This window comes from Pholcus phalangioides, unplaced genomic scaffold, assembly GCF_987345545.1.
Source record: "Pholcus phalangioides strain wild (caught in Gottingen) unplaced genomic scaffold, Ppha-v1.0 ptg000015l_1, whole genome shotgun sequence".
NCBI classification, from domain to species: Eukaryota; Metazoa; Arthropoda; class Arachnida; order Araneae; family Pholcidae; genus Pholcus; species Pholcus phalangioides.
The window spans coordinates 77,591,361-77,607,515 of record NW_028301608.1 but is presented as its reverse complement, the minus strand read 5'-3'; the positions used below and the strand labels follow the sequence as shown (position 1 = coordinate 77,607,515).

The 16,155-nt window shown below is 34.4% G+C and overlaps 1 protein-coding gene across 4 annotated transcripts in view; it reads left to right on the top strand.

Moving 5' to 3' along the window:
* The window catches only part of LOC149076730 (TGF-beta-activated kinase 1 and MAP3K7-binding protein 1-like), a 47,879-nt gene that overhangs the window by 17,783 nt on the left and 13,941 nt on the right, over positions 1-16,155 (top strand). For all 4 annotated transcript variants that reach the window (XM_089244367.1, XM_089244365.1, XM_089244364.1 and 1 more), the window contains exons 3-6: positions 1,113-1,246; positions 1,957-2,170; positions 6,821-6,938; positions 13,848-14,082. In XM_089244367.1, the coding sequence (XP_089100493.1) occupies positions 1,113-1,246; positions 1,957-2,170; positions 6,821-6,938; positions 13,848-14,082 (701 nt within the window). The remainder of the gene's footprint in view (positions 1-1,112; positions 1,247-1,956; positions 2,171-6,820; positions 6,939-13,847; positions 14,083-16,155) is intronic.

Below are 16,155 nucleotides of genomic sequence, written 5' to 3'. Positions count from 1 at the left end.
AAAGCACATCAATTTTATGTAACTTTTTCGTGCAAATGACTCAAGAAACATTCAACTGATTTGGATCTAATTTTGTATGCATACTGAGCTGGACCTGACTCAAACCATAGCTTTGTTTTTCAGAAGTTAACAAACTTCAAAGATTATAAAAAGTGTCTGATAACAACAACTTTTTGACTAACAGTGACTTTTGCAATACTTACTTTGGTTATCTTGGTTCCCAAGCAATATCAATTCAAATCATTTCAAATTTTGTTAGGCTGAATACATAACAAGGCAGAGAGGGAAGCAACAGAAAAATAAAAATGAAAAACAATGAATTCAAATACAAATAAACTCTCATTGTGCACATTTGTAGTACATCAGTATTAAAGATGAGGAAAACATTGCATTCAAATATGTTTCCTGTCTTTGTTCTCATTCACTTGCTCAAGATGAACTTTGAGTCACTAATTAGTGATGTTTATATTTTAATTTAGGCCCATACCACAAATTCTAGGATTTCTAGGAATGGGGGGGGGGGGTAATAAATAAATGTCCCTGCCTTTGCCTTTTTGCAACTGCATCGCTGCAGTTTTCTGCCATACTAAATTGGGAGGCATGTTGCAAATGTCTTTGATGTATCAACCAAAAATGAATCTTTGCAAGTATCTGTTTTGTTGCCTGTCATAAATAATCATTAACCATCCTCCTTTCCACATTACATCGGAGCTTAGCAAATCACTCAAACACAATGCATAGCACTCAAAGCGTGGATCGGCATTAAAAAAAAAAATTGCAGGGTCAACAAGATCTTATTTATTCTTGGATAATTTCTGATACTGTTGTTCCTCTCTCGGACCACAAAGCATTTACAACCCACTGTAATCATTGCAGTTATGGTTGTGTGGATAGGGGAGAACGATCATAATTCTAGTACCATAAATACATTAGGACTACACACATGTATATATACACACATAACACTTTCCGGCATGCACCAATACATTTGAAATTCCTCAGAGGGAAATGTATGAAATGAATGTATGATGTAGTAATAGCACAGTCATAGCAAGTTACTTCAATGTGTTCAACTTTATTTATATATACTGTATTTATTTATTTACATACAGCATTGTATGAATTGGATAGAAGAATTACCAGTTTGTTCTTACTCTGGTGTGAGCTCTGCTACGAATGTGATTTATGATACTGATGGTGGTTGCAAAGAATTACATGATTTTCAAGGCAGAAGTTTCCACTACTGGTAATAATTCGTATAATCCAGGAATTTTCATTTTCTAGGACTTTTCACAGTTACTACTTTATATTCTTCATAGTCTAAAAGTGAAATCAATGTGTGATCAATAAGTGTAATCAATAAAAGCAAGTAAACAATAAAGATAAAGTTAATATGCTAGAATTTTTTATGCAGCAGATGCTATCAATAAGACCAGGTTGAAAGAAGCAGATGCTCATGTATATTATTATTATCACTGCTTAATGCAGTGAAATCTCAAATATAAAAATATTCTAGGAATCAAGTTAGAGTATTGTTTGTATAGCTATTATTTATTGAAAGACACTATAATTGAAGTTTCAGAAATCATAAGTCGTAACTGCTGATCGTTTCAATATTGAAAGAGCTTTGAAGTATATGATTTTTAAAAGAAATCAGGTTACATATTTGAATCAGGCGTGAATCCAGGGAGGAGCAATCGCTATCTCTTTCCTAGCAAAAAATATATATTCATTTATAGAAAATGATGGTTCTGTTCCTTAAATATATAGGTTGTATGGTTGCCATACGAACTTTACTCTCACTAATTCGATTCCTAACTTTTATTTAGAAACATAAAAGTCAAATGAGTTTAATTTTTCAACGTGCCCTTGTAGTATTTATCAAAATTAGCTTTATAGAAGTGATTAATATGTGGAGGCATTTGTTATTCACTTTCTGAAATGATTCTCATTTAGCATAGATGAAGATATATTTCTATATGGTGTGTTTGATGGTCACAATGGTTGTCAAGCTGTTAATTTTGCTTCTCAGAGGCTACCAACAGAGATCTTGCTAACACAGCTGAAAGAGGAAGATGATGATGATGAAATCAAACATATCTTGCAAAGAGCCTTTTTAACCACAGAAAATTCATTTTTTCAGTCGAAAGAGAACTTGGAGTCACAGACGGTAATCTACAGTAATTTTTTGTTGTAAATTATGCTACCTCACAAAATGTTGCCTTAATATGTCTTAGTCATCCAACTTTTCATTTGCACATATGATTGGTTAAAAGGAGTAGAATGAAAAATGGTCCATTAAGAGATATTGTCCATTTCGCACACGTGGGGGTAGTTCTAACTAATCTAATGCAAAGATTCCCAAACTTTTCGCATTCACAACACATTCTGGAATTTTAGATACCCAGTGACACTTCTAAAATGCATACTTTAGCATTAAATTTTTTTACAACCTCTTATCTCATGGCACACTATACTTTTGCTGTACATTTGAATTACTGTAAGTAGATGTATGCTTTTTACAAAAAAATACTAAAACTCTCAAATGGGTCTTATTTGTTTTTCTGTTTATATTATATTTGATATATATAATATAATACATCACAGACTTCCCTGTACAATAAATCTCATGCGTTTCATCATCATCATCCATTTTCAATCCACTGCTGGATGAAGGTCCCTTCTAACTTTTTCCACTCTGCTCTATCTGATGCTTTAGCCATCCAGTTGACTCCAGTCACTTTCCTGATCTCATCAATCCATCTTGCGTGGGGATGCCTCCGGGTTCGAACCCCACCGGCACCACAGTGGTGGTCGGCTGAAGTTGGTTTTCTGTGGTTCCCAACTTCAAGACGCGAATGCGAGCCGATCTCCCCATTAAAAAGTCTCGCCACAGAGAGCAACAGGCCTACAACGATACAAATATTCAATCATTACACTTCACTCACAATTTGAAGTATAGATGGCAGCACTGAAATATCAGACGCAACACTAGCTACACACACAGACTGTTAGGTGCACTCACTTTGTTCTAGACTCTGCCATGAAGCTGGGTTGGAAGAGATCTCGGCAACGGGATAAGACCGGTGACCCTGGCATTCATTCATTCATGCGTGGGGATGCCTTCTTGGACGTATAACACCACGGGGTGTACCAATCTAGAATACTTGTGATCCATCGGTTGTCCTGTCTTCTTATATGTCCAGCCTATTTCCATTTCAAACGTTTAATTCTTTCCATGATATCATACACCTTTGTGTGGTTCCTTATCCAATTGATTCGTTTTCTGTCTCTCCTTGTGATGCCTAGCATACATCTTTCCATGCTCCTTTGTGTTGTCTGTAGCCTTTGTATCGTTTTGCTTGTGAGTGCCCGTGTTTCAGCTCTATAAGTCAGTGCTGGTAGCACACACACTGGTTAAAGCTTTTCTTTTCATGCATAATGGCATGCTACTCTTCAGAATTACACAGTTTTTGCCAAAAGTGCTCCATCCAATCCTGATCCTTCGGTTTATTTCATTAATGACATCCATGGTAATTTCTTGTCCCAGGTATACATAGCTTTCTACTTCTTCTATCTGTGTGTTATTGAGCAACATTGTCCTCTTCAATGCGAGGGGGGTTGAACATAACCTTAGTCTTTTGCAGATTCATTTTCGAACTTACCTGAATACTTGCCTTCGCCAATTGTTGTATCATTTCTTCTAGTTCGTCTGGATTACTGCTGATAACAACAATGTCGTCTGCAAAACGCAAATGGTTGAGAAATTCTCTATTTATTTCAATTCCTTTTTTATCCCAATCCAGTTTTTTGAATACTTCTTCTAAAACAGCGGTAAAGAGTTTTGGTGAGATAGTATCACCCTGTCTGACTCCTTTTCCGAGTTCAATCTTTGCTTTTCCTTTATCCAAACGAATCGTTGCAGTTGCTTTGTCATATATTTTCTTGATAATATTGATGTAAGTCTTCTCCACCCCAATTACATCTAGAGCTTTAACAACAGATGTGAAGACACTTCGAAATCCTGCCTGTTCTTTTGGTTGACCTTCTTCCAATTTGGATTCAAGCCTATATGTCAGCACTTTCGTGAAGATTTTATAAATTACTGATAGGAGACTGATTGGTCGATAGTTCATGATATCCTCTTTTTCTCCCTTTTTGTAAAGAAGAACCACTATTGCGTTATTCCAATTTTCAGGCACATCCAATTTTGTGAGACAATTTGTGAACAAGGCAGCTAGCATACTGGCAAATTCTTCTCCTGCTTCTTTAATAATGTCTATTGAAATCGCATCTTCACCTGAGCATTTCCCTTTTTTCATACATCTTATAGCTTTGTAGACTTCCTCTTTCAGCACAGGAGCTACTTGTACGAATTCGGCTCCATTTTCTTTTCTTTCTGCTCCCTTTCCTTTGTTCCGATCCTGTTCTTCATGTTTGTATAGAGTATTATAAAATTTCTCAACAGTACTAATGATTTCATTTCCATCTTTTGTGATGGTTCCAGCTTTCCTTTTTAGTCCAAAAATTTCCTTTCTCCCAACACACAGTTTTCGTTTTGCTGATTTTAAGCTCCTATTATCTTCCAATGCTTTCTTTACAATATCACAATTAAACTTCCTGACATCTTCTGTAATCCACTTTCGTATTTACAAAGTTCTGCATATTCCACTTTTAATTTAGGGTCATTCTTCTTAATCTGAAATTCTCTCCAGTCTTTCATAAGTTTCTTTGTTTCTTCTGTTAGTTTCTTCACCGGTTTGATTTCTTTTTCTCCAGTGACTTCTTTTGCTACTTCTTTTAGGGTAAGTTTTGTTCATCGTAGTGACATCTTGTTCATCCTCAGTGGTGTTATATAGCAAATCACATCGGTTCTTCAGCTCTAACTGGAATTTATATCAATGTTCTTGAAGCTTTACCATATCGATGACAGTTTTTGTATTTTTGCTAAGTTTTGCTCTTTCGGTTTTAGTGTTCAGCCTTATTCTATATCTAACCAGTCGATGATCACTTCCTGTATTGAATTTGTTGAGAACACTGCTGTCTTGGATCATATGCTTCTCATTAGATAGGATGTAGTTGATCTCACTAGTTGTTCCAGTTGGGCTTCTCCAGGTCCACTTTCTTTGGGGTTTCTTAAAAAATGAATTCATGATGCATAACGGTTTGTTCTCTGCAAATTCGACGAGTCTGTTTCCTCTGTCTTCCATTTCTTTTCTCTCCAATTCTGGCATTGAAGTCACCCATTACTATTTTGATATGATGGTTTCCTTTATTATGCAGCTCGTCTAGTTCTTCATAAAAGTCTTCTACTTCTTCCTCAGAATAGCTTGTTGTTGGTGCATAGACTTGTATAATCTGTATCTGGTATCGGCTTGATATTTGCATAACCAGCTTTGCAACTCATCAGTATCAGATGTACTATCTAACTCAACGATGTGATTTTTCCACTTTTTATGAGTGAGAAATCCTCCTCCACTGGTTCTTCCATTATCGGTTCCTCTGTAGTAAAATACATGCCCACTGGCAAGTTCGATTTTCTCCTTTCTTTTTCTTCTTGTTTCACAGACGCCTAAGTTGTCCCAATTTATTTTTCCCAGTTCTTCTTCCAACTCCTGCAAATGATTTTATGAAGAAAGAGATCGTCCGTTATACGTGGCCAAGGTCATCATCTTATGGCAGCCTGGTCCAACCCAGAGATTCTTAGCACCCTCTGTCTTCATGTTTTGCTGGTTGTAACCAGGGACACTCAGACTTCTGGGGACTGAGGGCCTTAGTTTATTGACAGAGTTCATATTTCTTTTTAGAGGGTTTTTGGCCGTAATCCTCCACGCTGGCCAGTGTGGATTGAAGGAAGCCCATCCGCGTCCGTTCACCACGTGTTAAACATGGCTACTTACAGACTGCACCACGAGAAGGTGCGGATTGGACTTTAAGCTTCTACTCCTAGTCGATTCCTTCAAGTCCTCATAATGAATCAATTAAAGGATCTTCTCCTAGTTAGCAAGTAAAGACTATTCAACAGCCCCTGATGTGTGTGAAATTTGTTAAATAAGGTTCTCATTCACTTTTCTACTTACACCTTTTCACTAAGTGAAGTATTTCTGTGGCATTTTATTTTTTTTCAATATTTTCCTTTCAGAGCAGTAATTTCACATGTGGTCTGGGTTACCTAAATTTGCTTCTGGCACACAGAATTTTTTTTCATGCAGAAGAAATCCCCTGTATATTTTATTTGCTACTATGTTATTTTGTCATTCCATAATGAAAATGAAATTTTTAAAAAAGTTTTAGCGAGTGAATTTTTTTTTGAATGCATTGATGTTTGTTGTATTGGTGAGTTTTTTCCTTGTATATCATTTGCATGCTGTGTGATTTGTGTCTTTCACCAGAGATATATTTTTAAAATGGGGTTAAAAAATTTTCAGCCACTTGTGCCTCGACAAAAGAAACAGAAAATAGCCAAAATTTAAAGTCAAGTGCCAAACTACTATTAAAACCTGATTTTTTTTGTTCTAATTTTCGAAAATCGTAGGTTTCTAACAACGTTTTTACTGTATTTCCTTTTTTTTAAAATTCTAATACACGATTTTTATCTTTGAAACATCAAATTTTGGCGTTTCATGACAACTGCAGGCCCAACATTTTTTAAAGTATTTCTATAGTTTTGAATATATGGTGATAAAAGAATCTAAATGGATCTACATTAAATAGAATCAAAATTTAAAATTAGAATATTTTTTGAGAAATTTTTTTTGAGTGATTTAATGGATAAAGGCTACATTATATATATTCAGCTTTGAATTAATGTGCTTTCCAGGGTTATGAAACCGATGAAAGTGTACACAGACATGATGCAGTTGGACCAGAAGCTTTTTGCCAAGCTACAGCAGTTATAGCATTGATTAAGAAGAATAAATTGTATGTTGCAAATGTAGGTAAGTAATGAACAATTTTATTTCATGGGGTACATGAATGAATTATGATGTATATATACATGAGTCTAGACATAATTATTTTCCTCAAAATTTAACCTTTTTATTGATCTACACATTAGAATCAGTTGTGAATACTGTATCTGAATTGAGAACCCTGCAGTGAATATTTGATATTATATCCTTAGATATTCAACTATTAAAGTTGAATATCTAAGGATTTAGGTTGAAAGATGTCTTTAAGCAATGCATGATTTGGTCTGCATTTTTTGCCAATTTCCAATTTGGAATGATGTAAAATTAAAATAAATTCAAGAAATGCCACATATTTGTCCATCTTCCAGTTTCTTTTGCATCTTTAATACAAGTATAGTATTGAGACAAAAATTAAAAAAAATTGCAGTTTAGAAAAAATGTGTCTGCTTAATTCGGCAGAGTACTTAAACTTAAATAAATACAGTACATCTATATACAGTGATAACTCAGCTAATGAATGCCTTTGCTTATGAAATTTTATACCTAACAAAGACCTTTTCACAGTATTTCTACCTCAGCTAATGAATACAGATGCAGCTAACAAACATTTTTGCTGATATGGATACACAAACATAACAGCCACTCCGTCAGCTGTATTTTTACACCTATCATCGTTAGAATTAATTTCACTCCATCCTGGTTAGTTTATGTCTACTTTGGAAGCTCTTCCTGGATGTACCTCTACTTTTCTTTCAGGACATTTTCTGACCATTTCATGTAAAATGAAAAATTGAACTAAGAGAAAATACACAAAATAAAGTCTAGAATTGGTTTTCAGTACACACATGCTTTCAGTGCAAGACTCTTAGCAACATACTGACCTGTCTGAATATTCATATGCTTATCTTTTCCATGTGTATGTATCGAGACAGAGAGAAATGAGCTGACCACATTATATATCATATATTGTGGTTAGCTCATACGGTACATCATATACCATAGGTTCATCAGTTACTATGAACCTGATTGGTTTATGCAAAATAAAAAGATTTTTTTCTCAACTTTTAGTAAATTCTCATTTACTCCATTGCGGTTTTATTTCAGGTTTTGGTCATTTTTTGTGATTTTTTTTGTAGTGCTTATGGGAAATTGCATATCAGCCAGAGGCATACACAGAGGAAGGGGAGCTGACCAAAAATTAGAAGAAAAAAAAATTAATATTTCTGTAAAAAAATTAATACGTAGAAAAAAAAATCCTTTTATATGCTACTTTAACTAATTTCTGTTAATTTAAATGCTTTTTGAAGGGTGGTAACTGAAAAATTTTCGAAAATAAAATTTTTGTGCCCCTCCCCCAAGCCTTTTGTGCTCTCTCCAAAGGTTGATCCTGCTTACACCTCTGGTTTTGGCTAATGGATGTGATTCTGGAACAAATTATTTTTGTTAACCATGATATCACTGTAATTAAACTCTGTTATAGTGGCAACCTTCTTTAGCCCTGTATAAATTTTTAGTTACAAAAATCTTCCTTATAAGGATTGCAATATTAAAAACCCATTTTAGTACCAACCATATTCCCTGTCATGGATGCATGACTGAAAATGCTTCCGCACGCACGCACGCACGCACGCACTCATGCAATTTTTTTAGTGAATTTCTTCAGCTCCAAGTTTTTGTTATTCTGTGCGTTTTTCTGCTGACAGAATGAAAACAGGTTTAAAAAAAACGCTAGAGGGTATGTTGCTACAAACTCATTAAAATTTTGATGCAGTTCAATAAGAGGTTATGATGTCTATTAACTGAGTTAAGAGGCTGCCTATTGCACAGTCCTGTTTAGCATACATATATGCTCTAAGGAAGGAAAATATACATTATGTAGTATAGTGCATGCTGTAGACAAGTGGTTCCCAAATGATTTTATTCGTATACCCACCAAAAATCTTGGTGTCTGCCATGGACCCCCATTTAAACCAGCAGAGACCACAGCTAGAATATTTTCAGATAATGGAGGACATTCTATCTAGTAACTAGTATATATCGGACGAGGGGCATGTCTGGTTTAGTAGTAGTACTAGTATATGTGATGCGATAGCAATGCCATCTACCGGACTGCAAAAGAACTGAAACAATATGAAGAGATGGTATCTTTTCGGCATGAAATATACTGTCAAATTGAATTTTCTGGATGTTATGCCGAAACTAATATTTTGAAAGAAAAGTGATTTGTCTCGATTCCTGAAGGCGAAAAATCACTTTTCTTTCTAAATATCAGTTTCGGCATAACATCCAGAAAATTCAATTTCTCAACTGAAACAATGTTTCATACTCCTATCCAGAAATGTGACAACAAGTACAATTTTTATCAAGTCGTAACAATATCACTACCACACTCTATCAGTGTTGCAGTGGTGCTTTTGGCAGTTAATTTTGTTTTTGAAGAAATGTATTCACTTATAGAAGAAAATATACAAAAGAGAACAAGAGACAAAACATATAAACTGATGTAAGTATTGATAAACTGTGAGTTGAATATGAATTGACAAGGGGGTGATGTAGCTATTTGTACTGACAGCATATAATGTCACTAAAATTAGAAGTCATTAATACAATTAGTATTACTGTGTTGAAATACATAAAAATTAAAAAAGAAAACATACATAAAATAAAATATATTAAGTCAACAGTAAATTGAGGAAAATACATTACTAAGTATAAAATTATTATTATAAAATATTACTAAGTATAAAAGTGAAGGTGGCAGGCAGGTATTTATTTGTAATTACAAGTAAGCAAATAGCTTCTGTGCATTTAATTAAAACTTTCATTTAAGCAATTTATTTACTATTAGTATTTTTTTAATTTAGCATTAATTGTTTTAAAATTTACAACTAGGCCGCCCAAGGTTGGATTTTTACAGGTAAATACCATGGTAAAAATGGTAAAAACCTGGTGTGTTAGTTCATATACATTTGATCAGATGGCTCCGCCTTCGACGCTGGGGGCAATGCCCCCATCCCCATATCTCTGCTCATGATATGCATGCAGTTAGATCTCTATAGTTGGCTACTATATATGAGGATAAACAGTGAACAAATTATATGTAATACTCATAATTTTTTAAAAATATTTATGCTTTATTTCCATTTATCAGTAAAAAAAAAGATGGATAAAACCATTGGTATTGTCATTGTTAGCCAGAAATTTTCAATTATAATGTGAATAATGCTTTCCAAGTTTTTGTTTTTGCTAACCTGTATGTACAAAATCATGAAATCTTCATTTAGTTGGTTTTTTCACAGGAAAGTTTTTACTGATAAAAATCTGGTTAAATACTACCAGACTGTTTATTTACCAATAAGGCAGGCCTTGAAATATCAAGAAAAAATTTATATGCCAACCAAATATTTTAGGTGCTACCTCTAATGACTTCAACACCACTATCGACCTGGGCTAGCGCAATTTGGGCGTAGTAACCCAGGTTGATAAGATACTCACCTGAAGTACCAAAGGATGTTTAGAGGTGTCTCCAGTTTGATACATGGTTTGTCCTTGTCAGAAACTTTCCTGACACAGGAGTTCAACAGAAATAGTGACGTGACCACAGAAAAAGATTACTACCATAGGGAGTTCTACATCGAAGGGTTAGCGCACCAACCTCTCTGTGAGTATAAAAAGGCAAAATAACGAACCCTGTCATTCAGAATTTACAATAAATTGTAGTCTCCATCTAATTTCATGTGCAGAAAATGACCATGGTGCGACAAAAATGATCAAATGACCAAGCACAATTTTTTTAGGAGCTAGTAATCACAGAGAAAATTTTAATCACCAATATCAATTTCTTAGTCACAATAGACCTGGCACTTGGGATTTGTCAAGCCCTGCAATAAGGTATTAGTTTATTACATATGTATATATGACGTCCATAGCCAATAACCATGAGAAAAGTTCAAAAACGTTTGCCTTAATTGAAAAAGCAAAATGAGAATTTTTTATATAAACAACACTGTTGTAACATGATGAATGCTTGGGTCTTCATCAGTGGAAAACCTTGAATTCAAGCGATGTAAAAACCTATTTTAATTTTTTTTACCCTTTCTTTTTGTACATATAAATTCAATTTGAATAAAAACTTGTATTTTGTGCAATATTTTTGGTAAAGAAATAGAGAGACTTATGTAGAAATTATTGATTAATACGGTTGATGCTCAATATTTTCCCCACTTATTAATTATGATGAAAAATTTAATCAGTATTACTGTTCCTTTCCCACTTTTTTTTATTACCACTAAGAACTTATAAGATTAATTTTTAAAAGACTATTTATAAACAGATATTTTGACCAGAATTTATAGCCTATACTTGTTTACTTGTTTCTATTTCCATCCATCTCAGCATATGATAACAATATAATCTTTATGCCGAGAGACTTTATAGTAATACCATGAAATGAGCATATATAGGTACTTTCATACGCATACTAAAAAGAATCTAATAATTTTTGTTTTCGGTGTTTGCAGTGGTTTAAAATTGTGTATTTCGTTCAGAAAAAAGAAAGCATGAGTACATAAATTTTTTAAAAAATGGCAGAAAGTCATTTTTTCCCTCTGAAAGTGGTAAAGAACATGGGTTTTTCCCAAGGTGGTAAAAACTATGGTAAATATTGGTAAAAACCATCAACCAACCCTGCGGAAAACCTGGGGATTCAGGCACCCCTGATTGGGTACCACTGCTTTAGACTCTAGAGCACTCATCTGGGATGGTGGTTTAATACTCTGCAACAAACCTGTAGAATTTTCCTTCAAAAATTCCTCTTTGAATTGCATTCAACTATTTATACTTAATACAAATACAAGACCACAACAGGAAAAATGCCCAATGAGGTGGCTGAAAAAAAGATGCCCATAACAAATATAGATGCCATATATTTCTAAAATACAGCAACCAACTCCCAATTAAAAATGCAATTATAAAACTAAAAACTATATGTAAAATGATAAAATATTATATAATGGCAATAAAAGTACACTCATGTTCATAAATTAAGGATAATGTCAGCTCCGGCAAATTAAAGGTTCAAAAACAAAACAAACGTTACTTATTCATAAAGCCCATTTATTAAACAAAAGATAAAAAACAAAAACGATGGTGTATGTATGATACCATTCATAAAAACTACGATTTTTGCTCCCTGGAGCAATTGTAAAAAATATCTCCTTTACAAAAACGTACTATTACATGGTTGGTATGATGGTTAATACATTGTATGTCTCCCATGCGATGAAATACAGTCCGTACAATGCCTAGGCATGCTGAGTATCAAATTATGATCTTGGGGAAGATCACTCCACTCAGCAAGCAATGTTCTCCGAAGTTCTGGTACACATGTAGGAGGTGGTTGACGGGCTGCAACTCGTTGGCCAAGCATGTCCCACACATGCTCTATCGGATTCAAGTCAGGTGAGAATGCTGGCCATTCCATACGGGTTATATCCTCGGATTCAAGGCATTCATTTACGACGTTTGCTCGGTGAGGACGGGCGTTGTCATCCATAAACACAAATTCTGCGCCCATGGCATCCCTAAACAAACGTACATGTTGTTCCAGAATGATGTCCCGATAAATTTGGGCTTTCATGGTTCCGGTTTGAACATGCAGATCTGTTCTAGAACCTAGTACAATTCCACCCCAAATGAGCAATGCTGCACCACCGTAACGGTGTCATTCAATGATGTTGTCTTGGTGGTAACGGGTACCTGGCGTTCTCCATATGAAAGTCCGACGTGAATCAGACTGCAAGCTAAACCCGGACTCGTCAGAAAACATCACACAAGCCCACTGTGATGATGTCCACATTGCATCTCCGCCTATGAGTTGGTCTGGAGCAACTCCCTATCGCTTTGATTTTCGACTACTCCCATTAACTGCACGTCATCTGTGAATTTGCTAATGTGATACTTGGTAAGGAACTTTGTTACCAGTTTCGCTTATTGCCATTATTTTTTTTCCTCGGAAAGAAGCAGAAAATTCATCTTGGGTCCTTTGGTGTTATTTGTTTAAATAAAAAAATGTAAAGCAATGGTCTTTATACTTGTAGAATCATAAGTAGGTACAGGCTCTTCAAATAGGGGTGGGGAGTGGGGTGTTGAATCACCAGGTCGTGTTTTGTGAAGGGGAGGCAAATGCCCTCCTTCCCCCCTTCCACCTACGCCAATATAATACTATTTTTTTTAGGGAAAGGGGCGGGTAATCATCCCCTGTATCCGCCAGCACATAGAATGAGGAATGAAGACAGTGTTGATTTAAGAAGGATTTGTGTGTGCTTTAATCCTGGGGAGATTCAGGATATTGTATCAGGTGAAATGAATTATTTCAGTGACATTCATAGGATGGCTGTGTGTTCTGTATTTTACAGGTCAGAACTATTTTTCTCTCTGTCCTTATTGTAGCACAATATCAGTTTATAAGAGGTTGCTGAAACCCTGGTTTATTTTCAAAAGGACAGTTTTTCACTAGCTGGGCATTATATTTCAAATGCTTGAGTTGCTAAGAAACCCAAATTTTCTTTGAAAAACCCCTTTCAACCCAAAAAAATATTTCTCCTTTGTATGGAGGAAATATTGTTCCTCCTTTCATTATTTTAAAAAGAGTTGTTCTTTGATTTTATAAAAACAGGAATTATGAATTTTACACATTTGCACCAAATCACATTAAATCACTTTAGTGTATTTTGGAGCCACTGTGGTGGTCGAGTGGTCATAGTGATGGACTCGCATCACGAGGTTCCAGGTTCAAATCCCACCCTCCCCTCAGTGGTCGGCGGCTGAAGTTGGTTTTCTGTGGTTCAATGATGGCATAAATAAAATTTGCAAAATCAAAGTTAAATTAGCTCTTCTATAAATGCTTAATTTATTTTATAATTACCTTTGTTATAGGCAACTGCAAAGCAGTTTTATGCAAAGAAGATGCATCTGGAGCTAAAAAAGCTTACCAATTGACAATTGATCATGAGTTCACAAACGAGGATGAGATATTACGACTTACTCAGTTGGGTATTTGTAGTGAAATTTTAAGCTTGACATCTGGAGATGAAGAACGACAAAGGTACCCTAATACCAGGTGTATTGGAAATTACTATGCCAAAAAAGAATACAGAAAGAGCCATTTGAGGTTTGGGTAGTTTCATTTTTTATATTTTACAAAAGTCACATTGAATTTTTTTTCAAAATTTTATTTTCTTTCATCAAGACTGAATTCTAATAGTATGGAAAGGTTAACTTGTGATGACAATAAAAAAAAGAAATGCTAATTATCATAAAGCTCCTAAGCTATTTCCTTACAACTTGCTATAAAATATGATTTTCTCGAAAATTTTCAGCAATGCAGAAAAGTTGATAAATTGATATATGGCAAAATGTAATAATTTAATTCATAGAGCTGCCTGAAAGGACATTATGTCCCTTGGGGGCCCAATATGATTATTGTATTCATGTCTTGTCCTTTCTAAGTGGTTTTTGTTCTGTCTTATATGTGTTTTGTGTTGTTTTTGCAAATAAAAAAGAATTAGCTTTAGACTGCTCCAATGATTTTGTGTAGTATGGAAGCTAAAAAAAGGGTAACATAGGCATAATCTTATATGCAACCCATTAGTTCCAACCTCCCCGCCAACAATTCTGAACCCTCCCAATATTTTCAATTACTTTATCCCCCATGAAAGGGTATAGCCATAGCCTGTGCATATCTATTTCTTTTGAGCTGCATTTGTGTAACACAAACGTCTCTTAAACTGATACTTTAACATTTGAAAACAAATCTGATTATAGATCAGTGTAAAATGTATATAAAACTATTTTACAACCAATAGTTTTAATATTGCACTTGAATTATGAATTTTCTATACAATGAATATGCTGTATAATGATATTTTCTGTAATGACATTTTGCGGGCCCCAGACCAGACTGCTCATGGGCCCCCTCCATAGTGAATTTATAGTGTGAAAAAACAAAAAATGATGAGAATCATCCTGGGCCCCAGGGCTGGAGCACTGTCAGCCCCACCCTTGTAGGGACCATGCTTTTGAGCATCATTATATAAGAGTTCCACTGTATTGTTTAGAATTTCCAAGAAAAAATATATTTTATAACAAATTATCAAAATTCCTACAGTGATGAAGACATAAGATATTAATCAAAATCAATGAAATTTTGCGTATTTATTATTGCCATTACAGGTTGACATTAACACTATAACAGGCAACTATTAAATTTGATTCATTTATTTTCATTTTTGTTTTCTGCAAAGTTTAAAGTAAATCCTCTTTAACACAAATTTTTGGATTTTTGGCCACGATGAGTGGACAAAAAGCACTTAACAGTTAATAACTCTTGGTCCATTCTATCCATCTTACTGAAAATTTTGAATACTTCAATCCAACAATCATCCCCCCAATGTCTGGGATTAGCGTTAGCGGAAATATGATTCCCCAATATATTGATGGCATATGGATGTTAGTAGTCTATAAAATGCGACATACAACCCCTTCCATTTCTTAATATGGTACTGCATTATTGATAAATAATTTTTTTAAAATAAGGTGTATATGCTGCTGCAGACTAAACAATGGTGTTTTTTTCTCAAAGTAGAGAAATTTTCTCTGCTACAGATTATAAGTGTACTGTTTTTAAGCAATCAATTTATTTTTGTGTTTCACTCTCATATATACAATGAAATCACAACAACCACTTTGAGTCCAAAGAGCAGCAAATATGCACTAAGGTTGGTGGTAAGATTGTAAGGAGACCCTCATTACTGCTAGTAAATAGGCTACTAGTAAAATACGATTTAAAGGGGAAAAAGTTATCAAATGCAATTTAAGTGTGTTTTGAAGCAAAAACTACAGAAACATTCAAAGCTTATGCCACTCCATATGTGTGTTATATCTTTATATATAACCATATATATATATATATATATATATTATATTAGATTATATATTATATTGTGTTATATCTATAAAAAACTATTAAATTACAGTAAATTACTATTAAATTTTTTAAAACAATAAATATGTATCAATTCACATTAAATATGTAACAATAAAATACAAATAATTGATGATTACTGAAAACCTCAAATTCAGGTTTTTAACCATTCTAGGTGCAGGCTGCATCGCTTGTAGAATTGTGACAGTGTGAAATGAATGAATCGCAACAGTGTGAAATGTACCTAAGTATTAAAACATG